Raw genomic sequence first — 22,577 nt, 5'->3', positions numbered from 1 at the left:
GTCTTGAAAGCTATATTAATATTGTGCTTCTTTAGGGTATTAGTGACCTGGTGGATGCAGAGTTATTAAAAGTAAATGTAGCAAATTTGATTTATTTTTTTTTATTTTTTTTTTAGGCTTGTCTGGGATGAGGTTTGTGGATTTAGATTTTACTTTGTTGATTAGACGATTGACCATGTCAATTTTGAAATTGTTAATTTTGGCAAGATTTTTTATATAATTCAATTCAGCCTTTAAGTTGTTAGAAGAAAGAGGAATTTCCATAGATCGATAAATCAAGCTATAGAATGAGGCTTGTTTTTGGGCCTTGAATAAGTTTATTCTAAGACCCAATCATGTATTATGTTCTTACGATGTCGTAAACATGTACTCAAATATTCCAACCGATGAAACAGTAAGAATCATCAACAATAACATCAATAAACATAGTAACCTTAGTAAACAGGAAATCAAAGAATTTATAAAGATCTTAAGATTTGTTTTAAATAATAATTATTTCTCTTTTAATGGTACGGTTTACCAACAAAAAGGTATAATTTTATTGACTGCAAAGTTCCACATTTTAGGAGTGGTACTGGTATGGGCAACCCTCTATCTGGCATCCTAGCAGACATTTATATGGATTCTATAGATTATTCAAAGATTTTATCACAAATAAAAGGCATATGTTTGTGGCTCAGATTCGTGGATGATAAGTTCGTAATTATTGACAAGAATATCACCAGTAGTGATCAGATTTTAGATCATTTAAATAAAATTGACCTCACCGTTAAATTTACTAAAGAAGACGAGATGAATATTTCCTTAAACGTCTTAGACGTAACGGTCACACGTTTTCATAATGCATTCATTTTTCGTATCTTTAGAAAACCTACACACTCTCCCACTACAATAATTAAAAATACCTCCCTACACCCTAAGGCCCATAAACAAGCCTAGCACGTGGCTTGTATTGAATAGGTGGTGATAATAGAATAAATTATTTTTGTGATGATTTGCTTTTACTCTCTTTGGTAAGGAAGATCTAATGATAAGCTTGATTAAGATCAAGGGCTATGAAGTACTTCGCACCATGAAACCATGCAAAGCATGAGCGTAAATTTAGAAGTGGTACTGAGTCGAAGGAGTACCTTCTTGTTCGACTCAAAATAATCAACAACTGGTCAGAATCCGCCAGAAGGTTTGGGGACTAAAAATGTTGGTGAAGTTGAGGAACTTATGTCATCACAGAACATATCATCAAGATTTTCATCTTCGGAGGGGCTAATCGGTACAGAGTAGACCTAACTGGCATGTTGTCAAAAACATCAATTATGTAGGTTAGACGATTTGTGGAACCCAAGTGATTAGTGAATTCATAATTTTATTGACTGCAAAGTTCCACATTTTGTCAGCTTGGTTAACGTTTAGATGACTCAAATCAAGATCCATCTCCTTGACGTCATCTTTGATGATTAATGACATTACGTTCCAGAATTTAGATTCAGTGATGCGCAGGGGAATTGTGACAGATGGGCAAATTTTAAAACTCATGTAGTTATCTTGCAAATTCAACAGCATTCCCACATGGGATATGAAGGCAGCACCAAGAATAAATGGAGATGGTATATTTTTAACGTCAAAACACCCATACCGGCAGCGAGAGAAGCGAGCGAGTATGCGTCCATCATGTTGGTTCAGTAGTTCAGCCGCAACTCGCCAGGCTAACACAGTCTAGCAGCAGAGCCCACCACACAGAGACAGTCAAAAGTGTTACAGTGAATACCCAATCATTGTATTGCAGTAAATAATGTACACTCAAATAGTCCAATGACCTGGTAACAACACACGATGATAGTCACTTTTAACCAATCGCTGATCCACAGTCAATGGTAAATTATTGTATGGCACATTTGAACACGAGACTGGCTCAAATCGACTTTCGTAATATTGCCTAAGAGAGCCAATGCAAAATTCTGCAATGAATATAGAACAATTAGTTTGATGAGCCACGTTCTGAAAGTATTCCTAAAAGTCTTGCATGCGAGAATTTATCATAAATGTGAGGAGAATATCGGAACCTCGCAGTTTGGCTTCAGGCATGGTTTTGGTACTAGAGAGGCATTATTCAGTCTGCAGGTATTAGTCCAACGGTGCCGAGATGTCAATGTCGATGTTTTTGCTTGTTTCATCGATTACGAAAAGGCTTTCGATACAGTCCGCCATGATGAACTTATGAACATTCTTTGGGAATTAGGACTTGATGGACAGGACATTCGTATTATTGGTAATCTCTACTGGAACCAGTGTGCTGGCATAAGAGTTGATGGTCGTGTCTCGGATGAAGTCTCAATTATGAAAGGAGTTCGCCAAGGCTGTATTCTTTCCCCCATGCTTTTCAACATCTATTCAGAAAAGATTTTTCGAGATGCTCTTTACGGAAAGACTCAAGGAATTGTGGTTAATGGTTTCATCATAAATAACATCAGGTACGCCGATGACACTGTGCTACTTGCAACCAATCTCCAGGATCTACAGGAACTACTTAATGCTGTCACTGAAGCCAGCAGCGCAATGGGCTTGAAGCTTAATGTAAAGAAGACCAAGTGGATGGTTATAAGTAGGAATGAAGATGGCATTCGAGGTAATCTCACAACAGCGAAGGAACAGATCGCGAAAGTGGCAACATTTAAATACCTGGGATGTCACATCAATGATGACTGGGACCTTACTCACGAGATCCGATGCAGAATTGAGCAGGCCAGAACTTCTTTTCAGAGACTTAGGAAACTTTTGACAAGCCGTGACCTTTCCATTTCACTACGGACACGACTACTCCGGTGCTACGTTTTCAGCATTCTGTTGTGCGGCGTTGAGGCATGGACACTAACTGAGACCATGTGCAAGAGATTCCAAGCATTTGAAATGTGGACGTACCAAAGGATGCTTAAGATACCTTGGACAGCTAAAATGACCAATATAGACGTTTTGCACCGTATGAACAAAGAACCAGAAATTATCACTACCATCAAGAGAAGGAAACTAGAATACTTTGGTCATATGATGCGGAACTCTAAATACCACCTTTCTGCAAGTAATACTCCAAGGGAAAATTAATGGAAAACGTGGTCCGGGGAGAAGTAGGACATCATGGCTCGGCAACTTGAGCCAGTGGTTTGGGGTGACAAAGCTTACTCTGTTCAGAACAGCTATGAACAAACAACAGATCATGCTACTGATCGCCAACGTTCTGCGAGGACATGGCACATGAAGAAGAAGAAGAAGAGACAGAACATTTATGACCACGTCTTCTTCTTGTTTCCAAATTTGGCCGCCTATTGACCGCATTGAACTTAAGGCTTTCTCTTCTTCTTCTTCTTCTCCTTCCAGAACCTCTTCATTCTTTCTGAAAATGGTTTTCCGTGGTTTCCCATTTTCGCACCAGGCAAATGCTGGGGCTGTGCCTTATTTAAGGCCACGGCCGCTTCCTTCCAACTCCTAGGCCTTTCCTATCCCATCGTCGCCATAAGACCTATCTGTGTCAGTGCGACGTGAAGCCCCTAGCAAAAAAAAATCTTCATTCTTTCACTTCTGATCTTCCTTTCTTTCTCAGATATGACCTGTTTGGGTCTACATTTTGGTAGTTTCTCCTGGAATGTTTTGATGCTGTCCACTCGACTTCTAAATTCTTTTCTGTTGTGAACCATATCCACTGTAAGTCCACTTTCTATTGCATCTCTTTTTACCTCTTCCACCCACTTCGTCGAAGCTTTTAGTCCAGTGATGTACTTGAATATTTTCTTAGCCGTTTCTCATCCATTCTTTCTAGATGCCCATAGAATTTTAGCCTTCGCTTTCGCATGGTGACAGTGATTTTTTCGGTGTATTTATAGAGGTCATCATTTTTCCTATTCCTCCACTCCCCATCAGCATTTTTTTGTGGTCCTAAAATTTTCCTTAAGATTCTCCTCTCCTTTTTTTCGAGATCAAATCAAAATCAAAATCTCTTTATTTGCAAATGAGGTGTCTATCTCGGTGGCAAATGGTACACTAAAATACATTATTGTCAAGCACTAAATATTAAATTAACAAGAGAAGGAAATGTTCCTATAATACAATATTATACAATTTACGCTAACAATGTTTTCTATTAAACACACAACTCATCCTTAATAAATTTATATTGTTTACAAAATGCTACTTATAATATCTCCTATACTTACATAGTCAACTCATTTACAGTATGTGGAATTACTTCAAATAATACTACGCAACTGGTATAAGATTAAAATTTACATTGCATTTATTTACTTTTTTTTTTACCCGTTTTGGAACCTAAGTAAAATAACGACCTGCTGCGTCTTAACCACAGCCCCTTTTGCCACCACTTTTCAGAGTTCCTGAAGGGCCTTCACAGCTACCGTAGCGGTCCCAGGGCCCTCGAAGTCCCCACTGTACTTCACCCCTACAGGCAGTCCCCTACTTTGGCTGTCCAAACTCCTTAGACCAGGGGATGGAATTATTTATTCACACACATTTTTTTATTTACAATAACCTGCACTGGTCAAATGCCCTCTAACACTTCATTTATTTTCTCTGTTGCTGTTTATTCTCTTCTTGAATATCTGTACAGATTTTGGAAAATGATCAAACACTACCCCTGGTAAACTGTTCCACTTCTTTACACCCTTCCCAATGAATGAAAATTTACCCCAATCGCTTCTGCTAATATTCCTTCTAATTTTATATTTGTGGTCAGTCCTGCCAATATAATTATTTTCCAACTGAAGCCTCTCACAGGTATCTCCCCAGGCTTCTTCTCTTGTATAGGCTCTGTATAATCCTATATGTCTAGTTTTCTCCCTTCTCTTACTTAAAGTTTCCCACCCAAGTTCCTTTAACATTTCTGATACACTACTCTTTCTCCTGAAATCCCCTGTTACAAATCTTGCTGCTTTCCTATGCACACTATCCAATTTTTTTATTAGGTATTCTTGGTGAGGATCCCAAACACTGTTTGCATATTCTAATAATGGATGAACCATACTCAAGTAACTTTTTTCTTTTAATTCTTTGTTACATCCTTTAGGTAGCCTCATTATGACATGTAACAATCTGTATGCTTTCCCAACAATGTCATCAACATGACCCTTCCAGTGCTAATTACTTTCAAATCTCACACCTAAGTATTTGCACTTGCCATCTTTCGGGATAACTACCTCATCCAAAGTATATTCAAATTCAGTTTTAAAGCTCCTGTTTGTAAAAGTTGTAACAGTTGATTTGCCTCCATTATGCTTTCCCAACAATGTCATCAACATGACCCTTCCAGTGCTAATTACTTTCAAATCTCACACCTAAGTATTTGCACTTGCCATCTTTCGGGATAACTACCTCATCCAAAGTATATTCAAATTCAGTTTTAAAGCTCCTGTTTGTAAAAGTTGTAACAGTTGATTTGCCTCCATTAACCTTCATATTATTTTCTTCAACCCATTGTTGGATACTTTCAAGGTCCCTTTGTAATTCTGAACAATCCTCAATGTTGTTTATTTCCCTATAAACAATTGTCATCTGCATACAATCTTATTTTTGATGTTATATTGTTCCCTAAATCATTTGCGTATATTAAGAAAAGTAACGGACCGATTATACTACCCTGTGCAATTCCCTTCCAAACTTTCTCTTCCTGGGATAGGGTCAACTGGGGCAAATGTGGGACAGCAAAATGTTGGGGTAAAAGAGGGACATCATCATATCTCCTTACAAGTAAATTATCTGTAAGCTTTATTAGTGGCAATACATTATTTTGAGTTTATTGAATGGCAGGCAATAACTAAATTACAAAAAATTACCATGTGATGAGCAGGAAAAATAATGAAAAATTTACACTCATTTTCAGCATTAAAAAATTTGGTTTCTGGTAAGAAATATTTATAATTTTTGAAAAAACTAATGTTGATACAATTAATTATTTTTAACCCACATCTAAAGAAAGCATTGCAGAAACTGTCTCTACAGCTAAGTATTTGTAAGATCAATATTAAGAAAGAAATTCTTATTTTCATTTTCGGGGCAATTATGGGACATGTTTTGGGGCAATTCTGGGACATTCATGGGGTAAAGTTGGGACAGTTATTGGACCTTCTTTTAGGTTACTTTAGTTTTAAAACAGAAGAATTTTTGGACATAATAAATGAGACACCATGTAGTAAACAAATTGACTAAACCAGGAAAAGAGAAGGCTAGACCAAAACCTAAAACTTTAAGGAGAAGGAAAGAAATCAGCAGTGATAGTGAGGAAGACATAGAAGAATTGGAAAGCAGCAAAAGCAGTGATGAGTTGGTAATATCAAGTGATTCTGAAGACAGCTGTAACTTAATCAGTGAAAAGGAGACATCAGGTGTAAAATTAGGTGTTTTAGATTTACACCAGTCAGATTTTGTTTTGGTGAAATTTGAAGTAGCCAGAAAGCAAAAATCGGTGAATACAGGTATGTGTGTGTTATACAAAATGTAATTGATGATAATGATGCTGAAGTGATGTGTGTAAAAGTGTGTAGACAAACAAAATATGGTATTCAGGCAAGATGATGTGACTTTATTCATGTGAATATTATAAAGAAACTGCCACAACCTAAATTTGTTTGTATTGGGGATTGGATCCGTTATAAATTTTCCGAGTCCATAGATGTAATGGAGAAAAAATATAGAGCCTAGGTCATTGGATTAGGCTACTTTGACATATTGTAAACTGTAATAGTAGCCTATTCTTTCTTCCAAACATATATTTTATTAGGTACCCTGTGGCGTTTAACACTGATAATGTGTATGGAGTGATGTTTTTGCTTATTTCAGAAATATTTGATAAAAATTTTTGCCAAAATTTTAATTGGGTAATATGTATGGACAGTGGTCATTTTTTATCCTAAGTGTTATGTATTTTGGTGGGAAATAAAAGTGATTATTCTGGCTTTAAGTATCAAGTAATTTTTACCAGTTAAGAAACCTGTTTTTTAACTAACGAAAAACAGCATAATATTGGGCTAATTATTCTTTTTTTTTTTAATCAGTCACATAATATGAATACACTCTATCCCACTATTGCCTCAGTATCTGTCAAACAAGCTTTCTCATTGAATTATCACTGTGTCCCTTTTTTGCCCCATGGTTGTCCCAACATTGCCCCGAACCATGGGGTAATTTTGGGACACAGTTTTTGTTGAATTGCTAAACAGTTCTAAGATTTTAATAAAATTTCTTCTTGGAAATGAACTGTGGGTACCAAATTACATTAATTTAATATCATGCCAACTTTCTACTTTGAGATTTAGTGCCCTAGAATTTAAAAGTTTTCATTTTTGTCCCAGAATTACCCCGGTTGACCCTACATTATTTCCTACTTTGACTTTCTGAACCCTTGAATTTAGAAATGTTTTTATCCAACGTGTAACCCCTACGTCCAATCCTATTCCCTTCAATTTCTTTAATAATATTCCATGTTCCACTCTATCAAAGGCTTTGGAAAGATCTATGGCTATGCAATCTAACTGACCTCCTGAATCCAATTGATCTGATATGTCCTGCTGAAATCCCACCAGTTGTGCCTCACAAGAAAATTTCTTTCTAAATCCATACTGGCTCCTCATGAACCAATTTTTATCATCACATTTCCCTCTGATGTATTTTGATATTAAACTCTTCAGTATTTTACAAGCTATACTGGTCAGGCTGCTTGGTCTGTAGTTCTCTGGTTTCCTTTTATCACCCTTTCCTTTATAAATTGGTATTATTATAGATTCCTTCCATTCCTTTGGTATTACACTGTTATTTATGACACAGTCAAAGAGAAATTTTAAATAAGGCACTGTGTACCACCCCATTGTCTTTAATATCTCCCCAGTAATTTGATCATTTGTGAATCTTCTTGTTTCCCTCTGTGTCTCTGCCTCTTTAACTTCTGTTTTGGTTTCCAACTCCTGACAATCATCTACTGAATCTCTGAATTCCCTACTTAAATAGGTTTGCTTTCTCAGTATCTGTTAAATAGTGTTCACCCCCTTCTCCCACCATTGTAGGAATTTGGATTCCTTTTCCTTTTTGATTCCTGATATATGAATACAGCTTTTTCCATTTCCCTTTGTGGTCATTACCCTCTTGAAGTATGCCATTCGTATAATTCTCTTTTGCTTCCTTTTTCACTCTATTCAGTTCCCTCATTAGCTGTTTTCTAGTTTCTCTACTCTCCCTACCCTCTTTGATTTTCCTGTTTACTATTCTACATTTTCTTTTTAATTTTCTTATTTCCCTTATGTAATAAACAGGGTCTGAGGTCATTTTACCCTTCTTAACAGGTACAAATCTCTTCTCTCCTCCCCAAATGATTCCTTTAAATTTAGCCCAAAGTGTATCCACATTACTCCCTTCACTTATCCAACAACTGAATTGTGATTTAAGGTAAGTCCCAAATTCATCAACTTTAGTTTTTCTGTACAATTTCTTGTCTTGTGTAACCCTCTTATTAAGCCTTTTTGGTAAGAGTCCTACATCCATTATTACAGCCTTATGGTCTCCTATTCTTTCAATTAGCTCAGTTTTATCAACAATTTCCCATGGTTTAACCAAGAATACATCTAGTAAGTTATTGAGAAGAGTCGGTTCTTGTACTACTTGTGTAAATCCTCCCTCCCAAATTAACTTATTTGCCAGTTTCTGTTCATGGGCTTCACTTGCAGCTCCATTCCATTCAACTTCAGGCAAGTTTAGATCTCCCCCAATTATTACAATATCATTATTATTGTTTTTATGAGTATAATCTATTATTTTCTCAAATATTTCCATGTCTCTTTCCTCTCTTCCAGGCCTGAACGTTCCTATAATTCCACCTCCTTCATATCACAAACTAATTTTACCCCTAATATTTCATCCCTTTCATCGGTAAACCATTCATGTGAACAGTAAGTTTCCTTCACCAGAATAAACACCCCCCCCCCTCCCTTTTTATCTCCTCGGTCTCTGCGATAGACTGTGTACCCTTCTGGAAATACTTCTCTATTACCCACCCCTTCTTTCAACCACGATTCCACTCCTATCACCACATCAGTCTCATAAGAATCCATCAATGTACCGAATTTTAATTCTTTATTTACTACACTTTGACAGTTTACCAAGAGCAATCTCAGACTCCCTTCCTCCCTAAAACTTGACTGTTGCAATTGGGTAACTTGAAATTCCTTACTATCCTGAGTTTCTTTTTCTAGTTGACTGAGCCAGCTTGAAGTACAGCTGGGTCTTTCTACTAGTTTTCCTGGTCAGTATTATAACTCAAGGGAGTTGCCTGTTTTACAGTACATATCTTAAGATTAATAAAATCTAGAACAATATTTGCTATCTTTTGTTTACCTGAATTGTTTAGATGGAGACCCTGTTTTGTATAACAGTATCTCTCAAAACTGCTGCATTCAATAACCTGAGTATTCCGAAAATGTTTACAAATTTTAACAATATCTGTATTGACCTTGTCCACTTCAATGTTCACACATTAGTCTCTACTCAAATCATGCCTGTGGGGCATGTTCACTACAAAGACGTTAGTGTGGATCAGCTTCCCTAGTGTATGTTTAAGTTGTGATCTCACATTCTTGGCGTCGTCGTGAGCTACGTCGTTCGTCCCACCGATGATAAGCACTGCATCGCCGCTCCCGAAGTTCCTAGTTGCTGCTTCTACGTTTTCCAGGACACTGCTGATAGAAGCTCCTGGATATATTTCTCCGGTTGCTGCTATATTCTCGTCGTTAATCACTCCCGCAATTCCCCTTCCTTGGCTATCACCAAACACAGGTAACTTCGCTGATTTAGGCCTAACTGGGACTTGAATTTGAATTCTAGGCCTAAATTTTAAACTCGGCACGGCAACGGCAGCGGATCGCAATGATTTGGTTTCACACGCGCGATCACTTTCTTCCAGAATTAAATTATTTAGGGCAGAAAACCTATTTCTGATGTTTATTTCCGGAAATTCAGTTGTAGATTTCTTCTTAGCCGGCCATCCACGAACTACTTGACACCACGTGCTCGAGTTTGTTACTGGTACCGGTATATTACTCGAAGAATGGTCAGTCCCAAATTCTAACGATCGCAGTCTTTCTTTTAATTCTTGATTTTCAACTTTAAGAGTCTCATTGTCCTTTTGTAGAATGTTTATAATTACTAATGCACTTTTATATTCCTCATCGATTGTTTTCGGTGCTTCATCATCAACGCCGTCACCAACAACAGCATTCCGAACACACTGCTCACAAATCCAGTGAACATTTTCATTAGTTTTTACGTCTCTAGGGCAGTTTCCGCAGTTATAATGCCACCATCGATCACATGAATCACACATTCCATTTTTCACTAATCTTTGACATTTTTCTGCACTTTTCGTCACATTTTACGGTTAATTTACTCGGAGGATAAAACACTGCGTCGTCATTACCGGGCGCCATTTTGAAGAGAAAAAAAAAGCTCACCGTTTTTATTCATTGTCAGGCTCTCTGAAGCGTAGAGACCCTCTGCCTTTACCACTGAGCTGTAGTGTCTAAGTTTCGCCTTGTAAGATATTGCTCTTTTGTTGTATCTGTTCTGGGTTAACCTGTAAGCCAATTCTAGTTTTCTAATTCTTGCCCTAATCGCCTCTTTATCCAATCCATTAGGTTCTATCCATTCCCGTAGATAATAATAATAATAATGATAATTCTTGTAAATCATTATACAACCACACCAGTAGAACACTGAAGCGCATTCATCAACATGCATAGAACATAAAATTTAAGGTAAACAAACTGAGCGAACCATGAATCCACCAAACACACATCACGCCCATAAGATGGAAAGGAAATTAAAAGTTTAAAAAAGTCGCACCAAGTCCCAGAAAACATAATTTTACAAAATTGGATAACTTAACAGAGACCACGAATAAATTAACATAAAACACAGTCCGTCAAAATACAACCACAATCATCGAACAATAGGATGTCCCCAATTAACCGCTTCCATCGCCTCGGAAGATCCGCAAACAGTTGACAGTAACGGATGACATAATCACATCTTATCAGTACTTATCGCAAATAAGTGATAACGACAGTGGATATCAAGAACAAAATGATGCATTAATAGGAAACGGACCAAGAATTAAACTACATGACTGGCAAGAGCAGTAAATAAAAGGGGAAATGCACACCGTACGGCAAACTTCACTGAACTATCTTTTATTTGTTATATCATTATGTTTTATGGGATTTTTAATGTTAGGATAAGAAGACTCTCTGGAGCTGGCATAGTATACTTCACTGTATCAGTTTCCTTAAATAAGAAGAAGGGTTCTGCATGCCAAGCAAACTATAGGAATTTCTTATATGCTTTTGAATAAATTTGAATGCATCGATCAATACTTTTAGAATGACACATTCAATACAGCTCAAGAATTGGAATGTTATATTCAGTAAACTGCACTCTGTTTTCACAATGTTATAAGATTTTAATATTTTTCCTCGAGAGAATAGACCTATGAGATATGTTTTAGACAGTGACATGAAACAGAATTGTTGTTGATTTTAATGTGTGTTTTTTTTATATTGGATATTTTATGGTAAGGATCTCAAGGACAACATCAGCTGTGAGTCCAGTCAATGATTGTTGTATGTCCTGATTTGCATGCTTGTGTGATCTCTTTTTTCCCCTTCCCAATTGTGCTCTTGTTAATTTGATAGGCTGTGCTGTAATTTTAAGCATCTCCTTGGAGATTTTAACTGTTTTATCTGTTATCGCTGAAGAAGAGAAATTATCATTTTCTCGAAACATTGACTGGTGGACCTGTATTAGAACCGTTTTCTCATAGCTTGTTAAATCATTAGTAGTCAACCGAAAATACAGAGCGAAAGTTTTTTTTTTTTTTAAGGTATAATATGTTAATAAATGTCTTTTTTTTTTCAGTTATTTTCTAAATTTGTTATGCTGAACTAGTTTTGACAGATACCTTTTTAAAATCTTTACCTATGTGATAAGTTGAAGGAACCTCTAAACCATGTGATTCTTTGTCTTTGTAGGTGATAGATGCTTTTGTGGAAAAAGCTATTAATCAAAACTTGCAACCTGAAGAAGTAACTGAAGAAGATGCAAATAACTCAGAAGAAAATAGTACAAAAGAAGATAAGAATGAGAATGAAGGGGAAGAAGAGGAAGAAGATGATGAGGAGGAGGGTAATGATGAGGACTATGTAGAAAAAATAATAAAAGGAGAAGATGGTTATGATGAGGATCTCAAGGACATCATCAGCTGTGAGTCCAGTCAATGATTGTTGTATGTTCAGATTTGCATGCTTGTGTGGTCTCTTTTCCCCTTCCCAATTGTGCTCTTGTTGGTTTGATAGGCTGTGCTATAGGTTTCTGGAACTGACCTACTGAAACTTGGGGAGATGAAGAAAGGTGATATCGGGAAAGCATAGTTGATTTGAATGTTGAGTGTTTTGACAGTGCTTTAGAATTATGGAAGGGAATGTATGACTTCTTCTTATTTAACATATTGAAGACTGGCCCCAGATATCCCCATATTACTGAGGCTGGCGGTTGTGGACAGGCCCCGGAAATCTCAATTTTTACGTACTGGCTTGTTGCGCTGTCTCTTAGCTAGAGTTTGAACTATTTGCCATCATGTTATGGAGTATCTAAATTAAAATTTCAGATTATTCAATACTGTATAATGTAATCTTATAGATTATATCTTTAAATATATACATCTTTTGGTTCTTTGAGCAATCATCAGCATAGGAAAGGACATACATGAATGTACATTATTAATCTATAAAGTCTTTTAGAGATAATTTAACATAAAATCTAATGCAGTTAAATAATGATGACAACAGTAGAATCTTATGAATAAACATTGGCTCCATCCACTGAAGTTCTTATTTCATAAGTAATAAACTTGATGTAATATTGTCATCTTGTATGTAGTCGGTATGCACATTGAAATGCTGTTTGAATAATAATTCTTCATAACTGTCAGATGTAGCAGAGGTCCACATGATTTTTGTATAAATGGTCCTAAGAATGAAGAAAATAAGTAATGTGTGGAAAAGAAAAGAATCATAACGCGGTGGTACCGGAATGTGTCTTGAATGTCTATTCACCTCATGGGCCGATGGAGTGTCATATAGATAAAATGTGCATGTGTCGTTACCCAGCATAACCTGTTCTAAAGTGGAACAAATGAGGCTGGCTGAGCTTGGCGGGAGGGGGAGGCACAGTAGCACGAGTCAGGGGTTGTGGAGGGAAGGGAGACGGTGAACAGGTTGAGGGTGAAGGAAGTTATGGTTGAAGGTTTCTTCGAGAAGAATATTCGTTCTTTCAGATATTTCATGAAGGTTAAAGTTGGGGTTATTTTTCTGATCTATTTAAATATAGATATTTTTGGAAATATTTAATAATTTATTTTTGTTAGCAAAGTGTAAAATTTCCATATCTTGGTCAGTTGATGTGAATGAATGTTCTCATTCAGTCATATTTTGACTCATTGCTGAAAAATGTATTGTATTTTTGGGCATTATGTTCTTGATATCTAATTGAACTATTTGCCATCATGTCATGGAGTTTCCCAGACCCATTCAGTCCATAACATACCCCCTACAGATTTCATTGCAAGAATAAGATTTTGCAAATTGGCAGAAACCTTTATCTGTGAATTTCAAGTTCTGTTGTGGCTTGTGTATATACAATAATATCTCAAATGTATCCAGTCACAAAGTACAAATAATTTCACCCCAAAATCTACTTCTTTTTGAGGGAATGTTATGCTTGAATGCTAAGCGTCCTTTGAACAGAACTGGACTTTCGTTGAAGTTAAAATCTCTAAAAGGCTAAAATATGGCAGGGAAAGTTTGTTTCAGGTGCTCAATTTTCTATAGTCTGTCATTGAAATGAAGGAACTGTACAATTGCTTTATTATTACAAGTAATCATGTTCATATTGGTCTATATTGACTATATAACTTGCGACAAAATATAGATCAAGCACCTAATCAGTACACAATATTATCATCTAAAAAGATCATTTATCAAACTAAAGTGGACATGTTTCAGCTCTTACAGCCATCATCACACACAAACACATAAGATTAATAGCACATAAACACATTTGAAACAGAAAGATCATGAATATAGTATTAATTATTGATAAAGAAAGATCATGAATGCTTGTAATAAGAGCCAAAGTTCAATATCAGTAGCCAAACATCCCTCTCCTGCAACTGAAAAGGCTGCAGATGATGTAATGTCAAAACAAAGGACTGTAAAATATTCACCTGAGATCACTGCAAGTCACAGAATGGAAGACGACGATGTCAGTTTCCTTCAGAAACCTCCCTCCAAGAGAATAGCCCCTTCAAAATCTATAAATAAGCCTAGTGAATCTGAATAAGACCATAATGATATAGAGGAGCCCAGTCTTTTTCAACTGATGTGTGCTTGTAGTCTTACAATACAGACAATGTTCCAGGTTTGGTGGAGAGCTACAAAGAAAACCATTGTAAGGCACTTGTAGTACTTCTGCAATTTGTACTGGATGCTGCTCATTGTAAAGGCAATATTACATCAATCATGCTGCAGCCAATGGATAGTAAACAGATCGTTAAAGTAATAAGCTCTAAACTTGACAAGGATACAGTTGAGAAGATTGGACAACAGTTCATAAGATCTGATCGTAAATGGAAGACATTCAGCCTCAATCTGGAATTATTTATTCAGTAATCTGTAAAACTATGCCAGAACTCCATCAGATATGACCAATTTATGTTGGACAACCTAACAAATCTCCTCCTAGCCATGACAACTTCATTAGTGAGAGTGTTTTGTTACATAGGTTCTTTTGTAGGTAGTAGTTAGGGACCCTTCTTCGGAGGCAGCCCTGCCTATGTGAATCCCAAAGCACACTGACCCAATGTGTAGCATTTGGTAAGGGTCGCAGTCAGGGTTATGAGCAAGACCTCAACGGAATCTCAAAGACTAGAAGAGTACATTAGCAGTCTTCATAGACTTTAAAGGAGCCTACGATACCGTTTGGAGATCAGAACTCATCAGCAAGTTAAAAAACTGTGGAGTAAGAAAGAACATGCTGAATTTGTTTGAAAGATTCCTAAATCAGAGGTGGATACAGACAAGATGGGAAAACACAGAATCATGTTACAAACAGTCTAAAATAGGTTTACTACAAGGAGCAACATCTAGCACCACACTTTTCAACATTTATATCAATGACCTACCAAACAAGTTAAAAGGAAGTCAACGGTATTAAGGTCAGCATGTTCGCTAATGACGTTATCTGGATGTCGGCCAGAAACAAAAGCAACAAACAGGAAGAAAGGCTATAACAAACCATGAATGCAGCCTTGGAGGAACTTATCTCATGGATGACTGAGAACACTATGATTGTCAGCAAGCCAAAAACTGTATGCCAGTTCTTCACACTTAAACATGAAAATACCGAGTTCAAACTCAAAGTGGAAGACCCTCTAGAAAAGAGCAACAGCATTAAATATCTAGGTGTGACACTTGATAACAAATTAAATTTGAAAAACCAAATAAGGAAAACATCTGAAAAAGCTAATAAACGAATTAACCTAATGAAGAGGCTAGCAGGCACTACATCGGGGTGTACACAAGACACGCTTGACATCACCTATAACACATATGTGAAACCTATAATTGAATATGGAAGTGAGGTAATAGTCACAGGAAATAAAACATGTCCAGAACAGCTGAAAAGAATACAATCAAATGCCTTAACATAAATATCAGGAGCAATTAAAACTACACCAATCACAGCATTACTGCTATATACAAATAACCCACCAATACAAAGAGAAATACAAAAACAAGTTGTAATAAACTTCGTTAAAATGGAAGCATCACAGAAATCAAACCGGATACCCAGAATAAGACACAATGAACGACGAAGAACCCAAGAAACACCTATAACCCTTTCAGACCTGAAAAACACCTGGCAGTGTAAATTTTTGTTTGTACATCAAAAACGGACTAAAATGCTCTTAAATACATAGTTTATTCTACAAAATAAAAATTAACATATGGAAAAAGCACCCACACAATTGTGCGTGTCAGGACTTAATTCACTACTTACAAAAAAAGAGGGAAAAAAAGAAAGACCGAGCTCGATAGCTGCAGTCGCTTAAGTGTGGCCAGTATCCAGTATTCGGGAGATAGTAGGTTCGAATCCCACTGTCGGCAGCCCTGAAAATGATTTTCCGTGTTTCCCATTTTCACACCAGGCTGGGGCTGTATCTTAATTAAGGCCACGGCCGCCTCCTTCCCACTCCTAGCCCTTTCCTGTCCCATTGTCGCCATAAGACCTATCTGTGTCGGTGCGATGTAAAGCAACTAGCAAAAAAAAAAAAAAAAAAGAAAGAAAGAAAGAAAAGTTGGCCGTGCGCATAGAGGCGCGCGGCTGTGAGCTTGCATCCAGGAGATCTTGTTCGAGCCCCACTGTTGGCAGCCCTGAAGATGGTTTTCCGTGGTTTCCCATTTTCACACCAGGCAAATGTTGGGGCTGTACCTTAATTAAGGCCACGGCCGCTTCCTTCCAACTCCTAGGCCTTTCCTATCCCATCGTCGCCATAAGACCTATCTGTGTCGGTGCGACGTAAAGCAACTAGCAAAAAAAGAAAAAAGAAAAATTACCTCAATGCATGTGAATATACATACAGTATTACCCCTCTTTTACACTTTTTAAGGGGCCAAGAAATATTGGTGTAAAAGGGGGGGGGGGAGTGTAAATCGTGGGGAACAACTTGTACAGGTATATATAAAAATGCTCTGGAAAAGGAGGTAAATGTTACACAAATGCGTATTATTAATTTATAAAGTATTTCAATCTCAATTGATTTACTGTACTAACCTCAAATAAAGGTCCATGTAAGTTAATTACTGTACTTGTTTACTACACTGCCTTTGTAATTCTGTTCATCCTTTGCCCAGGAAAAGGTTACCGGTAGGTGGTTAAAAATTTGTGTAATATATTCTTTTATTACAGTAGTTACTTTCTTAGAACGGCTTAGAATTATCTAAGATGCAATATTTTCTCTGAATGAAACAATTGCTACTATTGTACCTGTATTTACAACATTAACACAAATTTATTCCAGATGGAAAACTACACAATCACTGCTTCCTACCAAAATAGTCCAGAATCGATCTCTGTTTACACTTCTTATTTCTTATGACATCTATTTGTTTTTCAAGCTCATAAAGGTTATGAAAATTATTTCCACTCCCCTCTACAGATGACAGATACCTGCGTAAAACATCCACTGGTGCACTTGTATCAGAACTGGTAGACATCATTTCACTGTCTTCCTCTGCTTCATCACTGTCACTGGTGGGAGACTCGGCTGCTGTTTGCTCAGCAACCAACTCCTCCACACTTCTTTCCTCTGTAGTGATCACAGAATCATCTACCCGAAGAAAATCTTCAGTAGTGCAGTCTGACTGCAACATTCTCCATATATCAGGTAGCAGGTCTTCTTATTATTATTCTTCTGGCAGCTGAGATTCGGCATGATTCTTGAAAAATCATGCTTTCAAGAAACAATTTGAGATGGTAGTCTGCTTCACGGCTTTCCAAGACTTTGCAATGAAATGAAGTGCATCCAAGATTGAAACTTTAAATGATGATGGATCCTTTCCAGCATCCATAAGGAATAAAATTCGCTGTACCAGGTTCTTCCTATAAAGTGACTTAAAGGAATGAATTACCCCTAAATCCATAGGTTGTAGCTTGCTTGTGCAGTTAGCAGGCAGAAATTCTAACTGCACATTCCTCAAATTAACATCCACGGGATGTGCAGGACAACGTTTGATGAAAAGAAGGATCTTCCTATTTTGCGCACCCATTTTTGAATCCAGAGCAATTAACTGCTGTCGGAAAAGATCTGAGGTCATCCAAGCTTTATGGTTTGCATCATAGACAGTAGGTAGTGATCGCAAATTCTTGAAGCAACGAGGCTTTTTAGATTTCCGTATCACATAGGGGTGGAGCTTCTCAGAGCCATCAGCATTGGCTCCCAACATTACTGTGAGCCTCATCTTGCTGTGTTTCCCACCATGGCACTTATCTCCTTTGAATGCCAAAGTCTTGCTGGGCAACGCACTGAAAAACAGTCCAGTTTCATCTAGGTTAAAAATGTTCCTGGATCAGCTCCTGCAATCTTCTGTCAATCCATTCTTCCACAGTTTCATCACTAACTGCATTAGATTCCCCACAAACAGTTTTATAGGTTAGGGTATACCTTTTCCTAAATCGGTCGATCCAGCCATTGGACGCGCTGAAATTTTCAATGCCATGAATTTTTGCCACTTTAAGCGCCTTTTCTCTTAAGAGTACACCATCAATTGGAATGCCTGCAGCTCTTGAAGTTTCAAACCAACTTTTTACAATTTTTTCCATTTTCTCGTATTTGCAATATGACGCATACTTCCTTTTCTTGGAGTATGGTCTGCATTCTGAAGCACTTGATGTAATGCTTCCTCTGTTTTTCACAATTGTATTCAGCATGGATGCAGGAAGCTGCAATTCACGTCCCAATGAAACACGTGTTCTGCGGTACGAATCAACCTTTTCTAATATTCAAACTTTCTCATCAATAGTGAAGGTTTCTCTTTCCTTCTTTTTTTCCATTATTAGCAGGAAAATAATAAAGCGATAACAAAGAAGGATTAACAAATACACACGACGGGAAAGGAAGATCGCGGCAATTCACTCTGATCACTCGACTCACATAACAAGAACAAAAACATAACAAAAAAAAAGTAGAGTAAATGTGACGAATCAGCGACAATAACTTTAACAACTCCAACAGCAAACGCAAATGTAAAACAATAACCGTGAAATAACAAACTCGGGCAAGACAAACACTGAATCACTTGATAACGTCGTCTCCTTGTGGCTTATACTGTACTTAGCAATAGAGCAAACATCTGATATCTCCTCCTCCTTCTTCTTCTTCTTTGCGGTTTTGTTAATTCAACTCGTCGGATTTCTTCTTCTTCTTGAAAGATTAATGGGCACTTTATCGTCGGATTTGAAAATAAGGTTTAGGACATTATGAAAAACTCGTGATATCAAAGAATGTGCTGCGTTGGTTACGCGGAAGTTCAATACTGAGAGTTCTAAGAGTTATAGACCAGGGATGGCGAACCTATGCCACGCGTGTCACTAGGTGACACGCGAACACGATTTCGGTGGCACACCACATGCATACATTAACGTTTTTATGTACGTCTTGTACTATATACTATACATATTCATGCATGGTATAGTTACAGTATTTCAGGTTTAAGAAATATATACCGAAAATCTAAATTCTAGTTCCATTCGGACGTGCATTATGGCAACACTTCAACACTGATAGGTCCGGAAGTCAAGTGAGATAAATGCCAGATGCGTCCGACGAACCATTCGCTCACCCACTTGGCTTGTGTGTGGTTGCCAGGATCGCGTAATTATTTGTAGTGCGTAACTGTTTATTGTTTCGAATTTTGTAAGACAAATAGTTGCCAAGAGATTATCTCAACTTCGAGATTTGAAGAAACTATCGCACTTTATTTCAAAACCTCATATTGCATAAATGAGTACTATTAATGCCAATTTTTTTTTGAGTGGTTAGATATTGACAGTTTAGAAACAGAGTTGACTGAATTTCAAGAAAGCAGTACATGAGTGAACAAATCCCTACAACTTGGTGAAGAATTGGTGAAAATCGTGTGTGCTGTTGATGATGAATATTCTTTCCAGAAGACAAAGAACTTAATACTTGAACAGAGGAACAGCCTCCCGCAGATGTTTTCGGCCATGAAGAATCTTGCTATAGGGTTAGTTACTTTGTTTGGTTCATCATACGCCTGCGAACAGCTATTTTATGCAATGAACGTGTGAAGTCAACTGTTAGAAACCGTCCTAGTTCAGACCAAAGTGCTTCTTGTGTGTTATCGAAGACAACAAGTTACGACCCTAACATAAATTAATGACATGGCTACTAAGATTCAGCAACAAGTTTCACACTAAAGTCGAGAACGACATTTCACTTAAAAGTCCTTCGGCATATTAGTATTTTTTATTTCTATATGCAATAATACTCAATGACGAAGTGTGTTACAATGGGCGATTTTTATATTTAAACAAAAATAATGTTAGGTATTCTTAAAACTTACTTGTTAAAAAATGTATTTTTGCGGTATTGGCAAAATACGACCACTGAACATGCAATGAATGTATTATGTAATGTATGTAATGTATGTGTAATAACATATAATGAAACATAATTTGGAATTACGGCTGGAAGTCGGTGATAGGTTGGGGGGGGGGGGGGCGGGGTTAGCCATTCCAAAGGAAATTAACAAGTGGCACAGTATACAGTTGAGAAAAATAAACCAGACATAAAATGGCACACTAGTTGGAAAAGGTTCGCCATCCCTGTTATAGACCATGGTTGTTTGATTTGGTCTCCATGCTATGGTTACTTAAAGCGTTTTAGGTTAGTTGCGACGCCATTTTACCTCAAATTATTTCCTCTTGAATGGCCTGTTGTGGCATAAATGGCGGGAAGCATAAAATGTCGCAAACGTAAGTTTGAGGATTTTAATACATTGTGAGCATAGGAAATCTCATGGGACCAACAAAAAATGTTGTAAAAGACGGGAAAACATAAAAGCCGGGAACGTAAATGCAGGGTAATACTGTATGTACATGATCAAATGTTCTATTTTACAGTGTGGAATAATTTAAAACAATTAAAATCTTCGTTCAAACACAAGTAAACATTACATTTTCTACACTGAGCACGAGTTTTGCTTTTACAGCCCTTTTGGAGGCAGCACGTTGTTGTCAGACCTGAAAGAGAATTTTTGTTTTTACGTCAAAAGTTACCAAAATGCTCTCAAATGCATGTTTTTACAGTTTATTTTACAAAATAAGAACTATCGTCTGAAAACCAGAACCAATAGAATTGTGCGTGTCAACACTTAATTCACTACTTACAAAAAATAAATAAATATTTAGCTCAGTACATGTGAATATTCACATGTACATGATCAATTGTTCTATTTTACAGTGTGGAAAGATTTTAAACAATTAAAATCTTATCCATTACATTTCTCATGTAGAGTACGAGTTCTGCTTTCACAGTGCTTTTGGTGGCAGCACCCAGCATTGCCTGTAGGGAAACTTAGCCCGCACAATTGTGCGTATCAACATTCAAGATCTCATAGTATTACATATAATGTTGTTTGTTTTTCCAACCCTTGTCCCGTTTCCCTACGGGGTCGGGTATGAGGTGAGATAAATCTGTCGTGGCGGGTTTTTATGACCGGATGCCCTTCCTGACGTCAACCTCATCAGAGGAGTTAATGAGATGAAATGAATGACATGATATATGATAGCAGGGAGAAGGCAAAACCCAGTGCCGGCACATAGCCTACTCCTGTCGAATAGCACCAAGGGGTCTGCTCAAGGCTTAACATCCACATCCGATGGACGAATTACCATCAACTATGCCCTCACTCCATACGAGCACTGCGGAGAGGTTTGGAATTTAATCCAGGCTTTTGGCACGCAATCTAATGATTCTCCTTCTTCAAGTGCCATATCCGGTTGCCCAGACGTCGGCGATTACTCTGGAGAAAGTTTTTCTGTCTTCTGCTAGTCGGAAGAGTCTCTCAGTTGTCTCAATACCAGTCCACTACTAGATGTTGTGTAACCATGTTATCTCTGGTCTGCCAACTCGCCGTTTGCCCTCTGTTTTACCTTGGAGAATGAGTTTTATGAGGCCATATTTGTTTCCTCTTAATATGTGGCCTAGATAAGCTGTTTTGCGAACTTTTATAGTTGTTATTAGTTCTTGCTTTGTCCTAGCTCTCCTTAGGACTTCATCGTTTGTTATCATATCTGTCCAGGGTATTCTAAGCATTCTTCTGTGCAACCACATTTCAAAGGCGGCAAGTTGTTTGATAAATCTAATGATTAGAAATTGTATAACACCACCTCCCCTACCCTGCCGGCCAACATTCTGATGGTGAAAATTTTTCTACCAACGGGACTCGAACCGGCTAACCTCGGTGTCAGACCATGTAGACTTCAGCGCCTTAACGATCATGGCTACCAGGCGGGCTCTTACTTACGTTAAGTTCACAATTTACATTCGTTAAACAATTTACATACTTCATTGATTATATTTGAATATTCATTGAAGCTTCTAGATAAATATGAATGCAATAAATAAATAAATAAATAAATAAATACTTACTTTAGGCATTACTCCTTCCCGCCATCTTGCTGATGAACTGTATTTTAAGCTCTTCTTCCTGCCCCCTGGTGGTCAAGCACTAAATAAAAACTACTGGAGTACATGCTACATGTCCTGCGCAAGCACTGCAGTCCGGTCTAGCACCAAGAAAACGTCAAATAAGCTCAGACATAAATAAAATATGAATTGTGCATACACGGTCTGAAAGGGATATCTGCTAGTAGAAATATTTTAAAAGCACTAAGTA

The 22,577-nt window shown here is 37.3% G+C and overlaps 1 protein-coding gene across 1 annotated transcript in view; it reads left to right on the top strand.

Moving 5' to 3' along the window:
* LOC136866885 (death domain-associated protein 6) overlaps positions 1-22,577 on the top strand; it is a 282,179-nt gene that overhangs the window by 236,556 nt on the left and 23,046 nt on the right. Inside the window, exon 8 of the mRNA XM_067143978.2 lies at positions 12,069-12,300. Coding sequence (XP_067000079.1) covers positions 12,069-12,300 — 232 coding nt within the window. The remainder of the gene's footprint in view (positions 1-12,068; positions 12,301-22,577) is intronic.

Source organism: Anabrus simplex, chromosome 3 (genome assembly GCF_040414725.1).
Source record: "Anabrus simplex isolate iqAnaSimp1 chromosome 3, ASM4041472v1, whole genome shotgun sequence".
Taxonomy (NCBI): domain Eukaryota; kingdom Metazoa; phylum Arthropoda; class Insecta; order Orthoptera; family Tettigoniidae; genus Anabrus; species Anabrus simplex.
Note: the sequence above shows the minus strand (reverse complement) of the source record. Positions and strands in the feature narration are given on the sequence as shown.